This window comes from Channa argus, chromosome 6, assembly GCF_033026475.1.
Source record: "Channa argus isolate prfri chromosome 6, Channa argus male v1.0, whole genome shotgun sequence".
NCBI lineage: Eukaryota > Metazoa > Chordata > Actinopteri > Anabantiformes > Channidae > Channa > Channa argus.
This window is the reverse complement of record NC_090202.1, coordinates 9,485,026-9,509,748: the sequence shown is the minus strand read 5'-3', so window position 1 is coordinate 9,509,748 and position 24,723 is coordinate 9,485,026. Positions and strand designations below refer to the sequence as shown.

Sequence of the window (24,723 nt, the reverse complement as noted above, 5' to 3'; positions counted from 1 at the left end):
CATACTTTTCTAGTATACGCAAAGAAATTGCTTATGGTGCAGATATCTGTTAAAGGAACTGCAGTACAGTGCAAAAGTCACTCGTTTTAACAACACTGTTTCGTTTCCCGTACGAATAATTCGTTCGTCGAAACAATGTTTCGTTTCCCGTAAACAAACACCAAAGTCCCTGCACCATTCCTCCTCTTATGGCCAAGGTTTGTTTTCGTTTGCAGCAATAAATATTTAGTTTGGTGCCTTAGTAAGAAATTCAAAAAAATGTTGGCACAACAGACTGGATTGCATCATTGTTGCCTTACGATCTCAGAGCAAGTCAGAACAAAAACAGAAAAACATCTTGTATAACCTACTTCTGCACCCCACCAGATCTGAGGAACGGAAAGCGAAAGAAATTGAGTTGCCTCCAAGTTCCCTGATTTGCTCCACAGACGCAGAGATCCGTTGTCTCTTGCTTCTGACTGGTCAAAGTGCCTGTGACTGTCAGTTCCCGCACCGCCTACCGTACAACGTTAGCGGGATTTTTCTGTGGTCTCGCTTAGAGTCTGGTTGTTGTTCGCGGTCAGACGCACGTCGTGACACCGAAGAGACTAAACTTAAAGCGGAAGAATTGCTCTTTTCTCGGGTGCCAGGATGCATGTGATCAAGCGAGGTGAGCAAATGTGTTTTGGTGTTTGGCTTCGTTGTAATGTTTGCCCAGGCCTCAGTTAGCGCCACGGCTATCTCTGTCAATACTGGGGATCTGCAAGTACTCTGGCGACTCCCCGTCGTTTCAGCTCATCCACGCGGCTGAGTTAGTCTAACAACTCACAGAACCGAAAGTCAAACATGACGCTCGATGTCCCGCTTTGCTCAGGTTAGCTGGTCGTTACGCTATTGGTTAAGCTAAAGGAGCTAACAGTAACCATTACACACCAGTTCGCAGCCAGCCTGTCAGCAATTTAAGTTAATTAGCTCCATGGTAGTGAGCATATTGTTTTAAATAACATTAGTGTTACCTCTGATCAGTAGACATCCAAGTTAAAATCAGTTTTCTGAGTCCCTCAGCTGCAAGCTGTTATTGATGTTAGTGTTTATGGACTCATAAGCCCTAGTCTTTTGTCATAGTTGGCGCCAAAAAGCTGTTATATAGGCCCGATGTTCCACTCTCCGGAACTCGAAGAAAAGCTAATCGGCTTGTTTTCAGCAGCAGAACAACTGATGATTAAATAGTCACTTTTTACTGTCATGTATGAAAAATGGAAAAGTGTCCACTTTTGAGTAGCTTAACCACCAAATGTAAGCGCACGCAGCTCCTCAGCGTTATCTGTTCACGTAGTTTTCTGTTATCAGGGAAAAGTCAAAAATATGAAAACGATCACAAGCTGGGACAGTGGAGAGCAGTGTTTAGTGTGTTACTGTGGGAAAAAGATGGAAGGAAAAAAATAGAGATGTGGTCTGTGACAGTAACTGGAAGTAAATACTGAAAAAGACTGGTGATGCAGCATTAATGTTTTAAAAAACATATTTAATACGAATGTATTTTTGCTGACAGACTACTATGATGCAGCAAAAATAGAATCTGTTTATTGGCCAAATATGTTGGTACACCAGACTTTGACTGGTTTCTTCTGATAACTAAGATTCACTACAACATATGATTACTATGTTATAGTATGTTGTTGGAAAGAGAGTGGAAATATGTCAGTGATAATGAAGTAGTTAAAAATCATAAAGTGTTAACTGTGACTTTTTTTTTTCTTTTTTTAGATGGACGCCAAGAGCGTGTCATGTTTGACAAAATCACCTCTCGTATCCAGAAGCTTTGCTATGGGCTGAACTCTGACTTTGTAGACCCGGCTCAGATTACTATGAAGGTGATCCAGGGTTTGTACAGCGGAGTCACTACGGTGGAGCTTGATACCTTGGCAGCAGAGATCACAGCCACTCTCACTACTAAACACCCTGACTACGCTATCCTCGCAGCACGCATCGCTGTCTCAAACCTGCACAAAGAGACGAAGAAGGTGTTCAGTGAGGTAATGGAGGATCTATACAAATATATCAACCCCCTGAACAAATGCCACTCTCCCATGATCTCTAAGGAAACTCTCACAATTGTCCTTGACAACAAAGACCGTCTCAACTCTGCCATCATATACGACAGAGATTTCTCGTACAACTTCTTTGGCTTTAAGACTCTGGAGCGGTCCTACCTGCTAAAGATCAACGGCAAAGTGTCAGAGCGACCGCAGCACATGCTCATGCGAGTGGCTGTTGGAATCCATGGAACAGATATTGATGCAGCCATTGAGACCTACAACCTGCTGTCAGAGAAGTGGTTTACCCACGCCTCTCCTACACTCTTCAATGCAGGAACCAACAGGCCACAGCTGTCCAGCTGCTTTCTGCTTGCAATGAAGGACGACAGTATCGAAGGCATTTATGACACCCTCAAGCAGTGTGCCCTCATCTCCAAGTCAGCTGGAGGAATCGGTGTGGCGGTCAGCTGCATCAGATCAACGGGGAGCTACATTGCTGGTACCAATGGCAATTCAAATGGGCTAGTCCCCATGCTGAGAGTTTACAACAACACGGCACGCTATGTAGACCAGGGTGGTAACAAGAGACCAGGAGCCTTCGCCGTATACCTGGAGCCCTGGCACTTTGATGTGTTCGACTTCCTGGAGTTAAAGAAGAACACGGGCAAGGAGGAGCAGAGAGCAAGAGACCTTTTCTATGCACTGTGGATCCCTGACTTATTCATGAAGAGAGTGGAGAGCAACCAGGACTGGTCTCTGATGTGTCCCAATGAATGTCCCGGGCTGCACGAGTGCTGGGGGGAGGAATTTGAGGAACTTTACACAAAATATGAGAGGGAGGGGAGGGTCAAGCGCGTGGTGAAGGCTCAGCAGCTGTGGTATGCCATTATCGAGTCTCAGACGGAGACGGGCACACCATACATGCTGTACAAAGACGCCTGCAACAGGAAGAGCAACCAGCAGAACTTGGGCACTATAAAATGCAGCAACCTTTGCACAGAAATTGTTGAATACACCAGCATGGATGAAGTTGCAGTATGTAATCTGGCTTCCATCGCTCTCAACATGTATGTCACCCCTGAGCGGACCTTTGACTTTAAAAAACTGGCAGATGTGACCAAAGTTATTGTCAGAAACCTGAACAAGATCATAGACATTAACTTCTATCCAGTGCCTGAGGCTGAAAAGTCCAACAAGCGTCATCGGCCAATAGGAATCGGGGTCCAGGGTTTGGCAGATGCCTTCATTCTGATGCGTTACCCCTTTGAAAGTCCAGAGGCTCAGCTGCTGAACATCCAGATCTTTGAGACAATCTACTATGCTGCTCTGGAGTCAAGCTGCGAGCTGGCTGCCGACCTCGGCCCCTATGAAACATACAAGGGCTCCCCTGTGAGCAAGGGCATCCTCCAGTATGACATGTGGGGGAAGACTCCCACAGACCTGCTAGATTGGAAGCTGCTGAAGGAGAAGATCGCGAAGCACGGTGTAAGAAACAGCCTGCTGCTGGCCCCGATGCCCACAGCCTCTACTGCCCAGATCCTGGGAAACAACGAGTCTATTGAAGCCTACACCAGCAACATCTACACCCGTAGAGTCCTTTCAGGAGAGTTTCAGATCGTTAATCCTCATCTGCTCAAAGACCTGACTGAGAGGGGACTGTGGAATGAGGACATGAAGAACAAGCTGATTGGTCACAACGGATCCATCCAGGTCTGTTATTATAAGAACGACAGCAAATGCATCACAGCTAGTCTTCATCATGATTAGATGTGCAGTGATTAAAAGGGAAAGAAACAACTCTGCAACCTTTTTCATAAACAAAACGTTTTTTGTTTTATTGTTTGTCCTGTACCTTTTTTTTTTAAAAAATATGTTCAGATAACCAGTACAAGACAAAACAAGTAGCAAATTGTCACTGCAACAAATTAGTACTAAAGTAATTATTTCGCTTAGTGACCAGGTTTTTTTTTTTTTGTTCAATGCTGTGATTATTATTTTTAGATAATGTAACATTTCTGGGTTCTATGTAAACAGGGGATTGATGAGATTCCAGAGGATCTTAAGCAGCTTTACAAAACTGTGTGGGAAATCTCTCAGAAGACGGTACTCAAGATGGCTGCCGACCGTGGGGCCTTCATCGACCAGAGCCAGTCCCTGAACATCCACATCGCAGAGCCAAACTACGGCAAGCTGACCAGCATGCACTTCTATGGCTGGAAGCAAGTAAGTGAGACCTGTAGGATTTAAAAAAAAAAAAAAAGCAACCAGGTGTCACCTGAAGGTCAGTGTTAAACTTTCTTCTCCCTCTCTCCATAGGGTCTAAAGACAGGTATGTACTACCTGAGGACCAAGCCTGCTGCTAACCCCATCCAGTTCACCCTGAACAAGGAGAAGCTGAAGGAGGCGCAGCCGGCCAAAGCCTCAGAGCAGGAGATCAAAGAGCGAAACACTGCAGCTATGGTTTGCTCCCTGGAGAACAGAGACGAGTGCCTCATGTGTGGATCTTAAGTGTGTTGTCTCTCGTCAGTAATTACACTCCAAAGCCAGTAAATCTCAGTCACCTGCTTTGACTCGACTTGATAGTAACGTTCCTGTTAAAAGTGCATCACTTCTTAAACTTAAGCCTTCTTATGTGAACTTTACAGAGTATTTACAAAGTAAATTCTATTAAAGGGTTAATGCCAAGTCAGTGAAAAGCAGCAAGAACTTTATAATAAAATTTTCTATTAAGTTTAAATTTGTTATGGAGAAATAAAAATTTTTTTGTTGTTTTTTTTAAACATACATTGTTTCATGGATTTTTGTGAGCAGTGGCCAGTAAACAAAGTAGACAAAAGCAAATATATGGTAGCGCTGCAATTAAATCGGATTTGTATGAACCGAAAATTGTCCATATTCCTTATATGGACATATTCCCAATAATTTGAAGCCTGAAGTGGTCTTGTCTTGTTTAGCCAAATGTTTGCTTAAAAAAACACCCAAACCCATTTTCCATACACTTTTTTTTTTTTAAATATAGACTGCTCCTGAACCCCAGACTTTACTGTATTTACTGCAACATGCAGTGCTTAGAATGACATCAACCTCCCCACTGGTGGTGATCAGTTTGATAAATGCTGTTACAGTATTGTTACTTAAATATGGAGATAATTTTTCAAGCTCCTTAAATGTTTGACATACAGTTCACATGGATTCAGATGAGCTTCTTCCAATTAAAAATAATAGAATATATATTCACATTTGTTTCAGGTGAAATGTTATAACCAGTTTTTTAATGAAAAAAACCAAAACGTTCTGATAATCTTTTAATTTTTTTTACAAAATAATGAAAACATAATTTACACTTTAAATGTACAAGTTATTACAACCCAAAAAAAAGTTCAAATGTGTCAGTGCATCACGTACCCTGCAACATGCAGACAGCACTGACGCACAGAGGAAAGATGTCAGAAAATGGCGAACTATATAAGAGTCATACAAATTTGTTTTGTACAGACATCAGAAATAAAACAGACACAAACACAGTACCCTCTAATCTTCACTCGTCTGCAACAGTGGCCAATGATGTAAAAAATAAATTATCAAAATATTTAACATCTAAAAAACAAACCTAGTTATACAATATTACTGTTAACCTTAATGAATTACTGATTTGTTCAACAGGGATCACGGTGTGTGTGCTATAAATAGCATAATTATACATAACATGAACAAAATTATTATATAAAAAGCCTTGCCCATTTACATAAGCAAACTAGAGATTAAGACTTGCAAATGAAGGACTTCCTACTGGAACCTGGTCTCAAGTTAGAATGAACAAAAAACTGTTCTGAGAAGTATCTGAACCACACTGAAACCTGCTGTTGTCTATGGTCAAAGTAGCATTTCTGTACCAAAAGTTGAGAATCCAAATAGGCTAATGTATAAATGTTAATGGAACAAAGAAATTGGGATGTAAAAGTGGCTTAGGAATGGTGACTTTAAATTACTTAAAAGCAGAAGCAGCATTTTTCGAAGTGTGGGGAGAGGAGCACAAGAAAATGGCAGTTTTCTGTGCAGCTCAGTCACAATACAACACGTGGTCCCCTCTGTGTTACTGACAAAAAGTATTTTTGACATTGGGCAAATATTAGACTTCAGGGAAAATTATTTAAGAAGCTGTTTATGTTGGTCATTTGGGGGGAATCCAGCTAATTAAATACTTATTCATCAAGGTCTAAGTCATATGATTATTGCCATAAAATGACCTAATACAACAGTATAAACAATATAACAAATTTATAAAGTCTCACAGTACAATACATCGCCCACCCCTAACTGATGGTTTAGTGTCATTAACAGCATCTTGAGAAACCTGAGCGATTTGGAAAATTGTTCCAGTCTGACCGAAAGAGGAAACTTCCTCTGAGTGATAAGTCGCTGTTAAACAGGGCAGAGTACATAATTATTTAGTACAATTTTATCAGCAACATCTAAAGTGAAGCAGGAAGAAACTTCATCCTCAGCAGGGATGTACTGTCCATTCAGTACCAGCAACCAAAAATCACAGACTGACATTTATGCATGAAACCTATAGTATACAATATCATTGAGCAAGCAAGGTGTATAGTGTCTCTTGTGTTCCATTGGATTTAACACAGAACACAGGGGCAAATGATCTCACACACCAACAGACTGGTTTTGATGGAGGTTTGTTTTTGTGTACTGCAAATATTTTCTATAAACCGGGTCACTGGTGTCTTAGCGTCATTTTGATTAGTACGTAGAATGCAATGGTATAATTAGACATTTTAGAAAATGACTGATTCACTTTCTTGCTGAGAGGCAAATGAGATGACGATGACACACTCGTGTTTGTCTGTTACATACCAAAACACAGACAAACTAACTCATTACTTGTTTAAAAATCAGGTTAAATTTTAGTGTCTGTCAGTTGCAGATACTCTGCCTACAATGGTACACATCAAACTGGTAGTAATGATTTGCACTGATTTTCACTACTTCTTGAAATATAAACAAATGGGCTTAAAATGGGGCTCAAGTTGTCAACAGTGTAACCCACTAAATCTATGCAAAGACTTTTCTGTTTGGATTAAACAGTAGCCGTTTCTAGGGTTCATGCTGGATGTAGCCCAATAATGTAATACTTACAGTGTTATTAGTGTTGTCTTCTCGTCTCTGTTTGAAAGTGAATATGTGTACTTGCCAAAATGTCCAACTGCTGCTTTAAATATCACGGCAACGTTCACTGACTGCATACTGTGATAACGCCTTGAGGTTAGAATAATTATCCAGTACATCTAGATCTGAGATGATGCAGCACTGCGAAAAACCGTGAAAATTAAATTCAAAACACTGCACTATATGAGAGATATGATACTGGTACACATCACTGAGTTTCTGACATCGACCATTTACGCTGATGGCTTGTTTCACATCGATGGGCCACAGTTTATTCATGTAAAATATGGTGGCCCACAAGTTTAATATTACAGTAAACTAGTTTGTTCATCACTCAGTTGTCCAAACACATTTAACCTCCTTTCTTGCAGAATCACACACACACACCAAAATGCATCGAACCTCTAGTGCCTCAAACAGTAACGCTTCAGAGAATTCACTATACCATCAATTCTCTCTCACTTTCACACACACACACACACACACACACACACACACACACACACACACGCACACACACACACACACACACACACACACCTCTTTAGTACAACTGTTATGCAATATCAGTACAATAAAGATAATATTGATACACAAGAATTGTACCACACAGGCATCTATCTACAGTACCAAGTCTGTAGAGCTTCCATTACATTTAGTGCATTCTGGGAGATGCAGTTTGTAATGAGTTTTTTTTTTTTGTTAGGTTTTTTTTTTGGCTGATTTGTTGCAGGAACAGTATTAGGCCTCTCCAGGTGATGTAGTATTCTCTAAAACAGTCAAGTTCTCCTCTTCCACTCGTTCCTCTGGCATAGTAGCATATGTATTTATATACAGCACATAACAAGTATATAAGACTTTGTGACTTCAGTTTATAAAAATAAGCAGGGTCAGAGAAAAGAGGGTGAGGTGCATTAAGACTTTCAGGAAATATCTGTTTCCTACTCTCTGATTTAAGGCAGTCCAGTGGAAGCTGTGTGAGGTAACATCACTGTGACCTCTGGCTCCCAAAAAATATTTCTCACACACTTCCCTCCCTCAGGCCTGAATCTCATGCTGTTTTGCTGCTGTCGATCACTCCCTCTTTAAGTTAGGTTCATGTGTTAAGGAGTGAGGCTCGTGGTCACTTCCTGTCTTGTTGAGGTTGGTAAAAAGCATGCTGAACTTGCGCAGCTGCTCACTGGCTGTCAGGCTTTCCTCCTGTAAGCGCTGGTTGTTCTCCCTCAGGTTGGCCATCTCATTGAGCAGAACGATTTTATCTTGCTTCTCCTAATGACAGAGAGACAGAAGATGGCAGCTCAGTGTGACTGAAACTTTCCTTTTTGTTGTAATTCAGATTTACATCAAAGGGAATTACAAAAACTGAGGACCTTGAACACAAACATTAGTATTTTCTTTTAGTATAAATGCTAGTTTGACAGTTTAAAACATCTGGTTTAACCAAATCCTCATTGCTATCATGGTTTTGTTCTTTCAACTGTCTACTGAAGGCAAACCAGTCGAAAACCAAAAAGGACAAAAGAGTCTCACTCTCTCCAGATCATTGTTCAGCTGCTTTAGCATGACTTCCAGGTGGTGGAGCCGACCAGAGAGATCATTGGGCACCTCATCACTGCAAACAAAAACAGCACACATTACTTTAAACATGTTCTGTAGCTCATCAAACAACACAGGGGTTAATGGTGTTTATGTGTGTGTATTTATTGTTGCATACAACTCTTTGAACATCCTAAAACGCCTCTTTAGCTCTGATAGTATCTTCAATAGCAGAGCAAACATCTGCCAACACAGAAGTTACTCAAACAACCTGAGGATTTATTTCAACTTCTTGAATCACCAATCACCACAAGATGGCAGTAGTGACAAAGTTTACAACAAGACAGCAGAAATAATGAGAGGGGGATCCCTACAGTACTCTGCTAACATTTTTTATTTATTTATTTTGTCCTTTTGGCTTATCCTGTGAGTTCAGGGTCGCCACAGCGGATCATTGTCCGCATGTTGTTTTGGCACAGTTTTTATGCCAGATGCCCTTCCTGACGCAACCCTCCCCAATTTCTGCCGGGTTGGACCAGCACTGCACAGCTGGGGAGGGGAATGGGCTGTTGGGGGTTCAGTGTCCAGTTCTCTGCTAACATTGTGCTCTGCATTTAGTGGTGAAATGACCTACCCAGTGAAAGTTGGTGTGGTCCGTGGTGTCTGAGGAGTGTGAAACTGGTCTGGACTGATAACTGGTCTCACATCTTGACCTCCAACCTGTGGCTCAGTCAGTGAGAAGAGGGAAACTGCTCTTTGTGCTGCAACAGAGATACATGAACAAACTTTTTAATGGTTGCCCAAACGAGCTCACTCAAGTCTCCCTTAAGGAACATGACACAAGCAAACACAGCTGGACCTGGCTGAGGACACGCAGCAGAAAGACAGAGCAGGTAATTTAAACACCCAGACCACTAGTTTCTTCCTCAGGAGTATCATGTGACAGAGGAGAGCTGAGCCACTGTTAAACACCCAAACATCTTTAGGCTTTTAACAGTCATGTCTGCATCTTTAACATGACTTTAAACCAATTTTAACAGATTAATTCACAACCTGCACTGCCTTGCGTGAGCACTGAGGCTAAATTTAATAATTGTGGTTCATACTGTAACAAAAACACAAAACAAACGACAAACACTGTGTATAATATTAAGGGCTTGATCTGACAGAGCACATTGTAACAATCTGGGAGCGGCTTTTTAAACTTTTTATAATGGGAGTAAAGGACTTTGCTTACTAGTTTTGGGTTGCTGAGCACGTGTGATTTTTATAGGAACACACTGAATGCCTCTAATTTTAAAAACGTTTAACTCAGTGCAGAAAAGCATGCAATGTGCCTTTTATGCCAGACAACTGACCCTACTGATCTAATAATAAGCCATGAGGCAACAATCATCCAGTGAGCTCCTTGATACCATTTGGTGCTCCCAGAGTTCTCTTCTCTCGGAGGGTCTCACGTACCCACATGGATCTCTGTTTCTGTGTACAACATAATCAAGAAGAGCATTTCCCCCTTATTCAGAGCCAAAGCAAATACCTTCTGCATGCCTGTTTTTATGCAGATGTTGAAAGAAATTAAGAACGTTTGTGTAATTGTAACTGTGCTCTGACTAATAAGGACCTAACTATCCCACACTGAGCCTGCATTAAACAAACTGATGTGTTTCCATCCTCACCTTCATAAGCTTTAGCAGCATTGACCAGGCTGGACCACTCCAATCCAGAGGCTGTGTCAGGAAGAGGCATGAGGCCGGGATCAAGCCTCCTAAGGGAGGGAACTTTGTCCCTCACTTCTGTAAGAGACAGCTCTGATGCAGATAGAGGCACTGAGAGAAAGGAGAGGAGAACAGCAGCACTAAGTAAACAAACCCCTGCATAAAACATGGGCAGTTACATACTACAAGGTTGTAGAACATTTATGTATTTATTTTTGATACAATTATTTCTAATAGTATTGCTTTCAAACTACCACTGAGAGCCTTGATTCTTAAAGAATGCATCCTGGCAGCTAGTACATGCAACACAGCTGTTCTGGTGTGTGTCAACACTGCTATGAACATTTTCTCATCTTGCCTGAAAACAGTTTAAACTTACTCTTTTTACTCTGCATGTGGTTGGAGTGGTTCGAGGAGACTGCATGTCTGCGTGTAGGCAGTGTGCAGGTGAAAAGTACATCGGTAGGAGTCGTCTGGTTCTCAGAGTTGGCAAAGCTGGCATCTCTGCGCCCGCTGCATAGTGACTCATCTGAAAATGTGCGCTGCAAGGCCCTTCTGGGAGACTACAGTGAGAAAAGTTGCAGAGATCAGAGATGTGCGTATACGTTCATATACAACTGTTGTGTTAAATCTGATGTAACCCTCTGCAAGCATTACCGTGTTCCTCACAGGTTCTCTTTGTGGAGTTTCTCCTGGGTTGTCCATGATTATCAATTTCTTCAGGTCATCTTCGATGGTGCTCTTATATGTCCGCCGTGGAGAGCGCAGGTCCCTCAGTGATGCACGGAGTCGTGGCTGTCCAAACACATTTTTTGAATTTGTATCCACCTGCCTGGAAACATGTGACACGAGCACCAAAACCACAAAGGATTAGGCAATTGTTCGTGCTTCACTCCTCAGTAACCGTACCATTTATAAATCAAGCAAATTTACAGATAAACAATTTAGTCCCTGATTTTAGATCATTAGTCCAACAAGGGTTATCAAGGTAAACCTGAACGGTCTGGAGATAAATAGTAGAAGACAGAAAAAACTCATTTCTGCTGCACAGTTATTCTAAATATGTTATACTTTCCTTTAGGCTTTGCTAGTTGTTTTGCTAGTTGCTAGTAACTGCATGGTAATTCTGCAAAATACTTATTCAGAATACACACTGAATTGAATATCCCAAACTTTGGATAGGGCTTGCAAGTAGACATTGGTTTATTTTAGGGTGTCTTGTGTAAAAATGTACTGGATTTTTCCTGATTTTTACAATTTCACTATCTTAATATATCTCTTCTCAGTAAAGATACAAAGCCACAAGTATTTGTCGAGAATTTGAAATGTGTTTATGTTTAAAAACCTCTGAAGCTCAAAGTACATAATATAAGGTGCAGGAACAGATGCTTAACTAGCCAGGAAGAAAACTAAATCAGAGCTGATAGTTTCTTACTTCTTGTTGGTGCTGCTGTCAGAGGTGGATGTTGTGGTAGTGTTTGAAGGTGATGGGCTGGTGTCTTCATTCTGCCAAGTGGTTTGCCTGCTCTTCCCATATGAGGACTTGGGTGCAGAGCTGGACAGAGGGATGGCGTTTAACTGAGCTGACGTAGGTGTTGTGGTAGCAGCTCGGACAGGCCGCACTTTCTCAGCTGTTGGAGTTTTGTAACCCTGCGGTGTGTAGGCCCTGACAGGACACACAGATATATAATACAGGTGATTAAGACGTCCACATAAGCAACAATGTAGTTGGACAGTTGCCTACAGGAAGCTAAATATATTTGGATTTTACATGCTAACACTTAGGTGAGGGGGTACATTTTAAACTGATGATGCAAAGATCCTGAAAGCAAAACATACAAACCCAAAAAACACTGTTATCTCATTAGTGCTAGTATGACAAAAATAACTTTTAGTTAAGTTCTGCAATGTAACCCCCATTATAAATAAGTTTTACTTTGCTGAACTACTTTGACACATAACATTGTATTTGGATTTGAATTTTCACTTCAATTTTTTAGATGTGGAAGATGCATATTCTTCCAATAATAGTTCCTTTTGTGTAGAAACACTGTATACATAGAAGATACAATATTCCTGTCTGCCAATGAAACGCTATTAATAACATGTAAACAGTAGCTGATATTCTTTTGAACTAATTTAACTACCCTCCCATAATGCATACTAGACACACAAGTCACGAAATGTGTTTTATCTACCAAATCAACTTTTCTTCACTGCAAAACAAGCTCATTGCCAACTTTTAACTTCCAAATGTTTTCCACTGACCTATGGATCACTTGGATGAATCCTTGAGCTAAAATAAGGCACATTTCTTAGAGCACGATCTGTCAAACTGTACATGTGATGAAGCATTGGTCATTTTATGTTTATGGTATTTGTATTGTGATGGTTCCACACATCCCAGGCAGAGACTGCAGCATTAGAGCATTAGAAAGTCGGGGTTTAAACACAGATTGTTTTAATCCAACACAGAGTAGTTAAAATCTGTGTATGTGTGTTTAATGGCTTCATGCATTCACAATGTGGGCCAGCAAAAGAGATCACATGATGATCTGTGTGTTTCACAAGGATTACGCTGCTATAAGCCTTAATGGATTTAAGATGCATTTTCATGTATCACAGTGTTGTTTACAAGGATCAGGTGGTGGTCCAAAGCTGCTCGGTGGCTCATTCACTAGAGATCGCTCAAAAATGGTTAAAATCTTTGTGTAGTACCAAGTACACTTTTTCCATTAGGCCAAATAGCATTAACCTGCAAGAATTACTCTGTTCATAATAAACAGCAGATATTTGCGATAAATCTGCCTTTCATTGAGGTTAAGGTTTTATGATATTAGCTTCATAAAATGTGCCATAAAAGATACATCTCATCAGTGAGTTTGTCTCTAACCTGGGCTTGAAAGCATCCATTTTATCACCACTGCAACCAGGAGGTGGGAAGGTCCTCGTCCGATACCCTTGGCTCCTATTGGCTGCAGCTAGTATGATAGGTGAAGACTCTCGTCTCCTTGCATCTCCCCCACCGCTGCTCCTTCCCACAGACAGCTCTTGGATGCCACTGTAGGTTGCAGAAGAGTGCATGGTCTTGTGTGACTGGATGTTGGACAGGTTTCCGGGGCGCGTGTTGTTATAATTGGTTGAAGCGTCAATGCCACTGTCGTTGGAGCCTCCCTTGTTGAGAAGGTCAGGGTCAGGGTCAGTTGGGTCACTAAAGCCACCCCCACCTGCGCCTCTATCACCTCCAGCTCCACCATCAAACCAACGCTCGTCACTGTGGCTGCTGGAGGCGTTACTGGACAAAGTATTACTGCTGGAGTGGCTTGAGTAGTGAGTCTCACCCTGAAGAGGACACAAGCACATGAGTCAGGCGTTCAGACTAAGAGACAATGAAGCAGAAAAGCTGATACATGCAGAAATGAGGAAGGTTATTGACAAGTCTGACCTTTGAGTGTCGGTTTGGAGAGTCTTTCCCTGGAACATCCTGTCTGGGTATTCTCCGTTGCCCCCCTCCACCAGCTGGTCCCCGAGATGACGATGCCGGGACATGCCAGAGGGGTTCTAGACAGAAAACACACACAGACACTCACAGTATTAAAGCAAATTACACAGAACCTTCATGGTTGGCAAAGAGGATTAAATGCTTATAGCACATTAAAACATTGACATCCCCCACACTCCATCACTCAAATTCACATTCGGTTAGGTTTATTCTACTGTGCAGCGTTCATACACTTCGAAACAAGATTGAATCCATGGCCACGCAGCTGTCCATCTGATGAATGTAAGTTTAATAAATATTCTCTTTGTACAGCGGCTAAAACCTTTATTTATTTTATAACAATTTATCAACTGACAATTTGAAAATAACAAGGTAACGTATTGCCCGTGGTGATGAACTAGTAGAGAATTAACACCAGAACCTGCAGCTCCCCTCTGTTTTATGGAGCTTTATGTTGAATTTCAGCTCACTGTTTATCTGTTCCCTACAGTTTACTGTTACTAATTCCATCTCAGTGTTTTTTATGTGTCACTGTCAGCTCTGACAGGCAGAAGCTCTAAATACCTACCCAGCACCAAACAGCAAACATACAAAGATAGAGGCAATGTACCCATTTTGCAGCGTTCCATGGTGCTCTCCTGGCTGGTGAAACCTGACGATGATTCCCCACTGGAGGGGATGTCCACACTAAGGTGGGGTTCATAGGGCAGCATGGGGCGCTGTACTGATCCAAATCTACACAGGAGGACGGAGGATCAGTTATTATCGACCACATTGTGCCAATGTCTAGTAAACTTACAAGAAGTTTTTGGCAAATTTCACCTATCAAGACACTATACATGCACATAATGAAGTGTAGAGAAAAACAGAGGAGGAGCATTATGGTAAAGCAGACAGACAGACAGACAGACAGACACACAGAATGAAAAGTCCCCTAAAGCAAGCCCTAAAAGCCTATAGTTTGGATTTCAGGAAGTCTCAGTTTCAGTTTTGCATCTTAATGGCAGTTGAATAAAACACGTTTCACTGGTTGGGTAAGATGTTATCATCCTCCACACTGTGAGGAAGAGCCACCCACACAACAGATCTTTCCTCTGGGAGACTGTGTTCACACATATCTGCATAACTGCAAACCTGAACACAACACATTTTTTAGCCTGTCCTGTGATTAATCCTTCCCAAACAGAAAAAAACAGTTGTTATGAGTAAAACTGGACATGTTTAGTAAAGATTAATAGTGCAACAGAAAAGAGCTCAGGGAAAAAAAGACCACAAACACACACCCACACACACACACACACACCTGTCAGGTGAAGGTTTGTAGCGTACAAATGGGCCTGGTGTGATTCCAGGCGGCCCCATTGTGGAAAGGCTGAGGCCGGAGGAAGGTGATGAGAAGCTGGCTGAGGGATTTCTGTAGGGAAGCAACCTGTCGCCTACAGTAGTAGACAGACTGAAGTGGTTCTCTGGGTAGCTCACTGGCCTGAAGGACACACAGAGGCTGTTTGTTAACCTAGAGCAAAACAAACAACTACTGAGAGTTGAGGGGTATAAGTAACGCTAAGATGAAAACACAAGAAACTATTTATCTAAATTCAGTGAGAAAATAGGTGATCCACTTAGAACCTACCAGCATTTGATTGTGCGCACGTTTTTTTGTGTATTTCCGCCCTTGTTAGGACACTCAGTGACCCTTACCCTTACAAATACAACTAAATTAGAAGGCCTTAGGAGAGAAAAAATTTACTAACTTTACCAAAAGGTTAGAAAAAGGTTTTTGGCCTCCACCAAGTAACAAATACATGCGTGCACACATGTATCTTCTGCAGTTCTGCAATGTAACCCCCATTATAAATAAGTTTTACTTTGCTGAACTACTTTGACAGATAACATTGTATTTGGATCCCCACAAAAATTTTCACTTGTTTTTCAAAATTTTTCAGATGTGGAAGATGGATATTCTTCCAATAATAGTTCCTTTTGTGTAGCAACACTGTATACATAGAAGATACAATATTCCTGTCTGCCAATGAAACACTATTGATAACATGTAAACAGCAGCTGATATCTTTTGAACTAATTTATCTAACCTCCCATAATGCATACTAGACACGCAATTCACGAAATGGGTTTTATCTACCAAATCAACATTTCTCCACTGCAAAACAAGCTCACTGCCAACTTCAAACTTCCAAATTATTCCACTGACCTATGGATCACTCAGATGAATCCTTGAGCTAAAATAAGGCACATTTCTGTCAAACTGTACATGTGATGACGCATGGTCATTTTATGTTTATGGTATTTGTATTGTGATGGTTCCACACATCCCAGGCAGAGACTGCAGCATTAGAGCATTAGAAAGTCGGGGTTTAAACACAGATTGTTTTAATCCAACACAGAGTAGTTAAAATCTGTGTATGACTGTGTGTTTAATGGCTGCATACATGCAGCACCATAACGATGCTTTTGTCAACCGTAGAATCTGCGACTGGGAAATTAATCATTTGCAAAGTGTAACTATAAAGAAACAGCATCCTCAAAATTAAATATAGTAAATGGAATATTGATGCACCACTAAAAATAACCAAAATTCTATCTCTTCTGTAACTGAGAGACAAAATGATCTACTGCTCTGTATCTCACCTCTTAGAATTGATGTGCTGAGGATCTCTGTAGGGAACTGGCATCAGTGTCTTGTGTGAGCGCGGTAGTGGAGGAGGTGGGGGACCCATGGGGGTCCATCGCTGTGGATTGGGGGCACTGTGGAGCCCTGGAGGAACAGGTGGGCTATCCCATCTCCAAGTTGGGCGAGGAGAGGGTCGGTAGCCCACGGCCAGAGGCTCAGTTTCTGGCTTCTGTTCCATGGTCTTCATTTCATACTCCTCTGTGCAGCCCCTGAAGAATGAAAATTGAAGAAGAAAGTCTTTTTATGAGAACAGTATGGAATGGGCATCCAGAATTCTTCCAGAAATCAAATGTGGCTTAGTTAAAAAACACTGATATGATGAGAAGTAGCAGTCTGAAGGACTGCAGCTGGACCACAACTGTGGATTCTTTACTATGTTCAGCACAGCAAAAATGCTCCTCAGAAATACTCCATATTATCATTTTTCTTTTAGCATGCTTTGTGGAAACTCAAGCCCTCAGCAGACATCCAACGAAAACGACTAATGAGCTCCCATGACACCAATGGAGGGGGAAGTGACAGCCCTCTATTTCAGATCGTAGTTTCCACTGTAGATTTACAATGTCAACAAGGTCAGTTTCTCTACTTTGATTTATGCTTAGATCAAGAATTGTTTTCTTAAAAAAAAAAGAAAAAAAAAGAAAAAAAGGCATCATCCAAAAAAACAAAAAACAAACAAAAAAAAAACCACACGCCTTTTAGCTACTTGTCAGGATAAAAACATATCATGGGGAGGGAAACAGCTCTAAAATAAAGATAGCTGGCATTTATAGTCATTAATTATGAAATCATTGAAAGAGCTCACAGCTGGACGACAGGTCTTTCATTTATCAACGCAAGACACAAATAAAACTAACATGTCTTCAATGCTATCAAGGTAGACCAAAATCCAGCATATATTTTTCATGCATGATTTAGAGTTTATTCACAAAGCCTATTACAGGAGGCATTAAATATGCATATTGAATGTATCTGAAATAAGACAAATGCTGTGAGGAAGAGGGAGAAAGGTGACAACATGGTGTAAAAGTTAAAGTGAGATGAAAGTGAAATTCACAGTGAAGTGAGAAGGAGAGGCATGAGAGGGATAAAAAAGAACTTGAAGAGGGAAAAAAACACAACATACAGTAAAATAATAGAGATGAAGACATTTTCTCATGTGCATTTAAAACATCAGTTCACAGAAATTATTTTTCCATTATCAAGTTATCCATTATCAGATTATTATCTTAATAGATTGACCTGTTTTAAAACCCAGAGATATTCAATTTACTGTCATAAAAGACATGCACATACACTACTCACAAAATGTTAAGGATATTAGATTTTCGAGTGAAATTTCAGAATGCAACTAAAATGCTCTAAGATTAAGACTAAGTCTCTAAGACTAAGATGCATAATCTTTACAGGTGAACTTAATTTGACCTTCTTTAAAGGTTTGAATGCACATGTCCAACTGTTCAATGTTTCAGTACTTATTGCATAACGTGCTGTTATTAACCGATTAACCGCAAAAAATCGCGTCTGATCCATGAATCGACCACTAAATATTTGGTAAATGACAATTTGTATTTAAACAGTCCTCTATATGCTTTTCACATTTTGACATCATGAGACCAAGACAACACCTAACAATTAACAAGTTTTTGAGACATTTACATATTTTGTTTTGGTATATACCCACTGCTCTTTTTAGCTTTTGTTTCAATAAATTGTTTAATTGTTTGAAGAAGAAATTACCATTGCATGCTTCTAACTAAAAGCCTTACTAACATTATATAATATCACTTTAGTATGAACTTTTTACATTTTCTATAAATTTCCCCCGAAAGTCAAATGTCCCTAACTTTTGGGGGTAGTGTATTTTTATTTGAGAGGTTAGAATCACTGAATTTTGCATATTTCTGCTTAACATTTATTTAAATAAAGAATAATTAATCCGAATAAAACCTGAATTGCAGAAGAAAAACAAACATACTGTGTTATTCTGATTAACTCTGGCATTATGAGGATTTAAATAGTTTTAAATTTAATTTTTGAACCATTTTCTCTTGAATACTATATACCAAGATCAGACACAACATTAAAACCGGTCGTCTAAATAATGTCATGGATGACAATGGTCAGTATCGCTACTCTGAGCAGCCTGCAATACCGCTTCAAATATTATACTCAAGTAAAAGTATTGAGCAGATTATCTACATTTTACTTAAAGTAAATTAATACTCCACCAAGAAAACAATGTGTTTTAAAAAATACTGATTATGATAGTTATGGAAATTTTTTCTATAGTGATTAATAAAAAAAATAAGAGTCAAAGATCAGTGTTGGTAGAGATGTGCTAAAACATGGTTAACCCATATTGACACATCAACATTTGTTAGTTCATAATATTTAAAAAACATCTTCTTTTTATATGAAAACCAATTGGCTTCTTTCCTAACAAGTGCTCATGTAGAATAATTTTCAATGGGGGAACTGTCCTAAACATTTTACAAGATTCTGAGTTCTCCAAATATAAAAAGATAAAAGATAAACCCTGGTGACTCATGACATTTTGTATATTGTGGTTAGAGTAATGTGAATTGCAAGATGTGAATGTTTTGGCAGTGAAAGTGAAATAGATTCTATCTTGCTTAATTATTCACAAAAGCAAGATCATCCTCAAACAATGTGAGACATCTTTAACAGCTCATATGGCAAAAATATGATGCAATCATCTGCATAGCTTCCTTCTCCTTGGATTCATTTGTTGTGGTCAAATGTGGCTATGCGATACTGGTCAGTGATGACAATGCACTGTGGAACCAGAGAAGGACCAAACAAGTACATCTTAGTCCTTTGTTTTTCACATTATTTTTTTGTAACACTGGCTGCTTCAACCAAGGCAGAATTTCTTCAGAATGCTTTTCTATGCAGATGATATTTTATGTATTAAGAATCTGGTGTCCTCAATCTATACTCTATGTACAATTAAATCTTAAAAAACAAAATAAGTTGGAAAAAAAGAAGCAGAACAGTTTCCTAAAAATTGTTTCTATGGTGTTTTAAATTGTAAGATTTAAAACAATATATTTAACAATAAATAAACAACATTACATTCACTTGGAATGGGTGAAATTAATTTTTGCAATTGCAACATTGCAAAGTTCTGAAGGGACTGATTACATTTTTATTAATATGGTCCCACTAATTACAAAATCCAGATTATTTCCTGGATAGATGGAAATTCTCACGTTTTAATGAAAAATTACTACTATTAGGTTTGATGCTTAATAATATCTCTTTGATAATAAGTTACCATTTATTATTGAATCTTTACCAAACATAATTGTCTAGATTAACCAGACAAGCTGGCCATAGTTCTATCCAGACTTCTGGTCAGTCTTCTATTCTATAAAAAGAGAGCAAACCAAATATAACCTGCAGAGAAGTGAAGCTGAAGATTAGTCAATTATCAATTGACAAAAAATTAATTTGCAATATTTGGATCACAAATAAATCTTTTTTTCCCTATACATTAAAATACATAAGGTTTGGACTGCTGGTTGAAGAAAAAAACACAGCATTTTAACATTCTTCTGACATGTTACTAATAAATTCAGTGATTACCCTCAAAAACAATAAGAATAATTAATGATTTATGCTATAAAAAAATTCAAATATATATATAAAAACTGCTTGATACACAGAAAATTATGTTTTTCTATAAAATTTTTAAATAAATTTTTGCTTAAAAATGATCATTATCAGAATAGTTGCAGCTTATCTTAAAGTAAAAATTGCTTCTGCTCTAGTTATTTGGATTTAGACACGTAAACAGGATACACATACACCCTAATCAGCAAATATACTATTAATGTTAGCACATATCAAAAACTGCACTTGATAAAAGTTAACAAACAGTGTATATTTAGAAGCCCATATCATTCAAAGAAGGTATAATTCAGTCAATAATGTCAGAAATGTAGAGTTTGCTCTTAACTCATATGCACATGAGAGCACAAACCTTAGAGGGAGTAGAGCCTACATCTGTTGACATGCAGTGCGTCTTCCATAGCACTGGCTGATGTGACACAGCCGGAGCTCTCTAAGCACGTGCACACATACACACACACTTTCGCATGGTCAAACACAATTGACATCAGTCACACCTCTTCTCTGCTGTATCCGTCCATCTTGTGTGTGCCTTTCTGAGGCAGTGTGGCAAGGATAAAAACAATTCCAACTCTTGTCTTTCTTCCACCCACTTCTCTCACTCTCGGCAGTGTTGAGACATGTCCTCCTCTCCAAGCTCTCAACTCAATACACTCAACCCTGCCTTTCTCTCTCTCTTTTCCATCGCTCCCTCCCTAGTTTTTTCACATCCTTTTCATTTGCACATGGATTGCATTTTTAATTAATCACTTCCATTTATATATTTATTTATTTATTTTTGTGGTCTCTTTTTTTCCTGCAGAGTCCAAGCCTTAATCTCATCCAATCTGCTTCCCTGGCACACAACAAAAAAAATGAGTCAGAAAGAGAAAGAGAGAGAGGGGGGAAGGGAAAGAATGAAATACAAGACTCTAATTATCAGCTGTTCGAATGCCACAGTAGTGTGAGTTTGTGCCCGCGCCTGTGCACATGTCAAAGGGATTAAACTGCCTCCAACGTTAAAGAAATCTAACCACTGTGTGATCACACAAACAGCCACAATTACTGTGTTTAGGAGCCTTGGTTCTTCCGTCAGAACACACTGTATGCAGTGCACACACTGTAGTTATTCCTTCACCTCTGTAGCTGTTCAGCAACACCATATCTGAGTCTAATATGTCCTTGTGATTTTGCATCAGTCAAGGCGTAATGTGTATACGAATGTTTGGAAAAGGATTATGAGGTCATGAACATTAAGCTGAATAAAACACAAAGATATGAAGATGATAAAGAAACAAAGAATGACAGATTTTGTTTATTTATACTAAAGAAATGCTTTGTTTGTGCTTCATTTTGCCTATTTCCTTTTGTATCACACATATCGTTCGTTTTTCTTTTCGCTCACTTCCTTTTTTCACACACTCCTACACAAAATCCTCTCAGAACACTGGAGCGGGCCACAATCTAACCCATGTATTTGTGTTTGAGTGAGGAGCGTCCTGTACTCACTCCAATTTGCTCTTGTCCTTCCACTACTGCCCACACTCCAACACTCCACCCCCTTCTATGCTCAACATCTGTATTCACCACAGCAGTTTACAAGTGAATCATGGTGATTAGTTCGGCTTCAAAGACGCACATGTATAGCATGCAGACTTCAACGCACCTGCGAGGCCCTCCCTCCTCAAAGGGAGGAATGATGACCACTTTGACAGTGACCGATGTCCTTAGCAGGTCAATCATCTGTTCGTGAGTCAGCGTCACTGCAGCTACCTTGCAAATCTCCACCAACCGACTGCCCTGTCTCAGTCCTGCCTGCCAGGCAAAGCCATATTCCTCCACCTGCATAAGAAAACCACAAACAAAGTCCTCAAACAAGCCAGTTATGTACAGCCAAGATTAATTAATTTAGGATGCCAGTATGAGCTCTGGTGTAGCAGATGGCGATCTGATGATACCTCAGCCACAGTGCCATCCAAACGAACATGGAAGCCCAGTTGTCCCAGTCCATTTCTTCTTAGAGTCATGTCCACAGTCTCACACCCCACTGTCAACAACTGCCAAAGAAACAGAGGAAAAAGGATTTTAACAGGTTTTATAGATTTACAATATTAATGTGTTCTTATAATCAGAGATTAAAGAATCTATTGCACTAAATGTAAAATAACAGGCAACATCAAACAAACTAATACCCAAGGTCCTGTCGCAGCAAAACAAGGCCAAATCATCACCCCTTAACTTCTGAAATGCTGTTTTTGGTTTTCGCAGACCATGATGCTGGGAATATAGGCCAAACACTTTGGTCTCTTCTGTCCGTAGAACATTGTTCCAAAATTCTTGCGGTTTGTTCAGATGCAGTTCTGTGAACCTCAGTTGTGCTTTCGTGTTGTTTTTAGACAGAAGAAGCTTTCTCCTGGAAACCCTCCTAAACAAACCATACATTCGGTTTTCTTCTAATTATGTTGTCTTAGACTCAGATTTTTAGCCACATTATTTCAAGAATACCATTGCCTCCTCCCCTTGGCAATGTGTTAACACACACCTGAATGTTCCAGACCAACATACTGCCAAAACCGAACGTGAGCTGGGATTAGACTGTAGTGAGACAGGTTAGTTTTACCCTACTGATGATGTGTTGTTGCAATAGTAATCCTGAGGTCTACAAACCTGTTTATCATATGATCAAGGGCTGATAATTATCAGGACTTGGCACAAGCTTACCCTCTTACCCTTTGGCTTCATTTTTGTTTGTCCGGGTTTCCTTGGTGGCTAAGAAATGGTTTCAAGAAATAAACAATATCCCCTCTCTGCAATACTCCAATAATGAAACCAAGATTTTTAACTGTTTTGAAATTAAAACAAATTTCAAGATTAAACTGCAGTAAACTAATTAACCAAGTGAATAATTGTATAATTCATTATAAAGTGTATTATTAATATAACCCTTTTTAGTGGGTTTAGTAATCTAAACACAAATATCTAAATCCTACAATAAACAATTTGAGCCCTGATCTCCTACCTTACCATTTTTGCCACCTCTACAGAACAATGTTTTCATAAGTTTTGTTTGTACTGTGCACACTGAAAGTCAAATATGCATACAGGTGAGCACAGTTTCAAGCTATTCCACAGATGAATGACTGGTGACAGTATCACACAAAGCAACAGATCAATGCACAAGTAAAGGCACTGAAGAAGAAAACTGCAGGCCCATAAACAGGGATGCAAACATCTTTTCAAAAACAGTTCCAGTGGACCTTTAATTGCTAGTCATCCTGCTACAAACTATGGTCCCAAATGGAGCACAAACCATTAACTGTGGTTTTGCCTTGGAGGCATATATTTACATATCCTGGGCACCATCCTCTACACTTTAACTGGAATGTGCTCTAAACTCTCACCTTTAACCTCTGCACCATTTCCCTTATGTCCTGTGCACAGACCTCTGGCACCCGCACAGCAATGTGGTCTCCTCTGCCATAAAAGATCTTCAGTGTCAGACGTTCAGGTGTCCAGCCAATCACGTCCGCACAGAAACAGTTAAACACGACCTCTTTAGTGGAACAGTCTATCAAGAGAATGTATTCAGCCGACAAACCCAAGGCACAGGGGATTTCTGCCCCACCTCCACTGAAGTCCTGGGCCTGGACTCTCCAGGCGACAGCGCCTGTGGCTCCCAGCTCTGCTCCCTCTCTTGCCTTTGAGCGCTCACGTTTTTTAGATGCGAGGGAGATAAGGTTGTTAAGTTTACCAGCTGAATCGAGTGGTGTGCTGCTAACATAGTTTTCAGCAAGGTCACGCAGGTACTCCTGCCGTGTTCGTGTTGCCATGGTGTGGAACTTCTCTGACTTGTGCGCTGCATTTTCTGCATTAATAACTTTGGCTAGAAGGAAGTTACGGAATGTTTCTGGATCGCGGAAGGTGACACCACTGGGGATGGGTGGGCCAAAGGCAGGCACATCTTTCATCCGTGTCACAGCAACACTGAAAAATACAAAGTAGATTTTAAGAGTGATACATGAATAATTTTTATCACAGTTACGTGTTTGAACTTTGTGTGAATGTGCATTTACCTGTAACAGGTGTTTTCAGACAAGGGGTTGTGCACACGGACAATAACAAAGACATGCTGGAAGTGAGAACGAATATTCTGAGGGGTGAAAGGCAACGCTCCTGGCTCCTGAAAGATTATGGTGACAATGTCGTTTCCTATGTGCCTCTTCCTCAGGAGCTGATCAGAGGAGAGAGGAGAAAGAAACAAATTAATAAGATGAGCGAACATAAAAGGCACTGACACCATGACTCAGTAAATAATTGCAAGTCTGACAAGGGAAAAGAGATTGAAGTGCTAACTAGTAGAAAGCAAACAACAGTTCTTTATGTAATTTGTTTTTCGGATTCTGTGTGGGTTATTTGTGTCTCTGTGTGCTGGTTTTTCCGTTTATG

General features: G+C 40.0%; 2 protein-coding genes across 5 annotated transcripts in view; one reads left to right on the top strand and one right to left on the bottom strand.

Moving 5' to 3' along the window:
* The first annotated feature begins 482 nt into the window (after nt 1–482).
* On the top strand, nt 483–5,019 carry LOC137128435 (ribonucleoside-diphosphate reductase large subunit). The gene is made up of 4 exons (XM_067506446.1): nt 483–649; nt 1,747–3,728; nt 4,053–4,241; nt 4,335–5,019. Exons 1-4 carry the CDS (start codon nt 631–633, stop codon nt 4,524–4,526), a joined length of 2,382 nt encoding a protein of 793 aa, XP_067362547.1. The 5' UTR covers nt 483–630; the 3' UTR covers nt 4,527–5,019.
* A 291-nt stretch (nt 5,020–5,310) lies between these two features.
* The window catches only part of sipa1l3 (signal-induced proliferation-associated 1 like 3), a 71,817-nt gene continuing 52,404 nt past the window's right edge, over nt 5,311–24,723 (bottom strand). For 3 of the 4 annotated variants that reach the window (XM_067506442.1, XM_067506443.1, XM_067506445.1), the window contains 16 exons: nt 24,351–24,508; nt 23,679–24,261; nt 22,236–22,334; nt 21,944–22,119; nt 16,599–16,850; nt 15,256–15,465; nt 14,563–14,687; nt 13,896–14,011; nt 13,344–13,792; nt 11,886–12,116; nt 11,108–11,282; nt 10,830–11,013; nt 10,412–10,561; nt 9,370–9,496; nt 8,730–8,811; nt 5,311–8,468 (listed from right to left, as the gene is read on the bottom strand). In XM_067506442.1, the coding sequence (XP_067362543.1) occupies nt 8,274–8,468; nt 8,730–8,811; nt 9,370–9,496; nt 10,412–10,561; nt 10,830–11,013; nt 11,108–11,282; nt 11,886–12,116; nt 13,344–13,792; nt 13,896–14,011; nt 14,563–14,687; nt 15,256–15,465; nt 16,599–16,850; nt 21,944–22,119; nt 22,236–22,334; nt 23,679–24,261; nt 24,351–24,508 (3,312 nt within the window). In that variant the 3' untranslated portion in view covers nt 5,311–8,273. The remainder of the gene's footprint in view (nt 8,469–8,729; nt 8,812–9,369; nt 9,497–10,411; nt 10,562–10,829; nt 11,014–11,107; nt 11,283–11,885; nt 12,117–13,343; nt 13,793–13,895; nt 14,012–14,562; nt 14,688–15,255; nt 15,466–16,598; nt 16,851–21,943; nt 22,120–22,235; nt 22,335–23,678; nt 24,262–24,350; nt 24,509–24,723) is intronic. The other variant, XM_067506444.1, reaches the window with a different exon arrangement.

Excerpts from the sequence above, each read along its gene's own strand:
- LOC137128435 (XM_067506446.1), top strand. Across the intron at positions 3,729-4,052 it reads GTCACAACGGATCCATCCAG|GGGATTGATGAGATTCCAGA; the intron begins GTCTGTTATTAT and ends CTATGTAAACAG. Across the intron at positions 4,242-4,334 it reads ACTTCTATGGCTGGAAGCAA|GGTCTAAAGACAGGTATGTA; the intron begins GTAAGTGAGACC and ends CTCTCTCCATAG.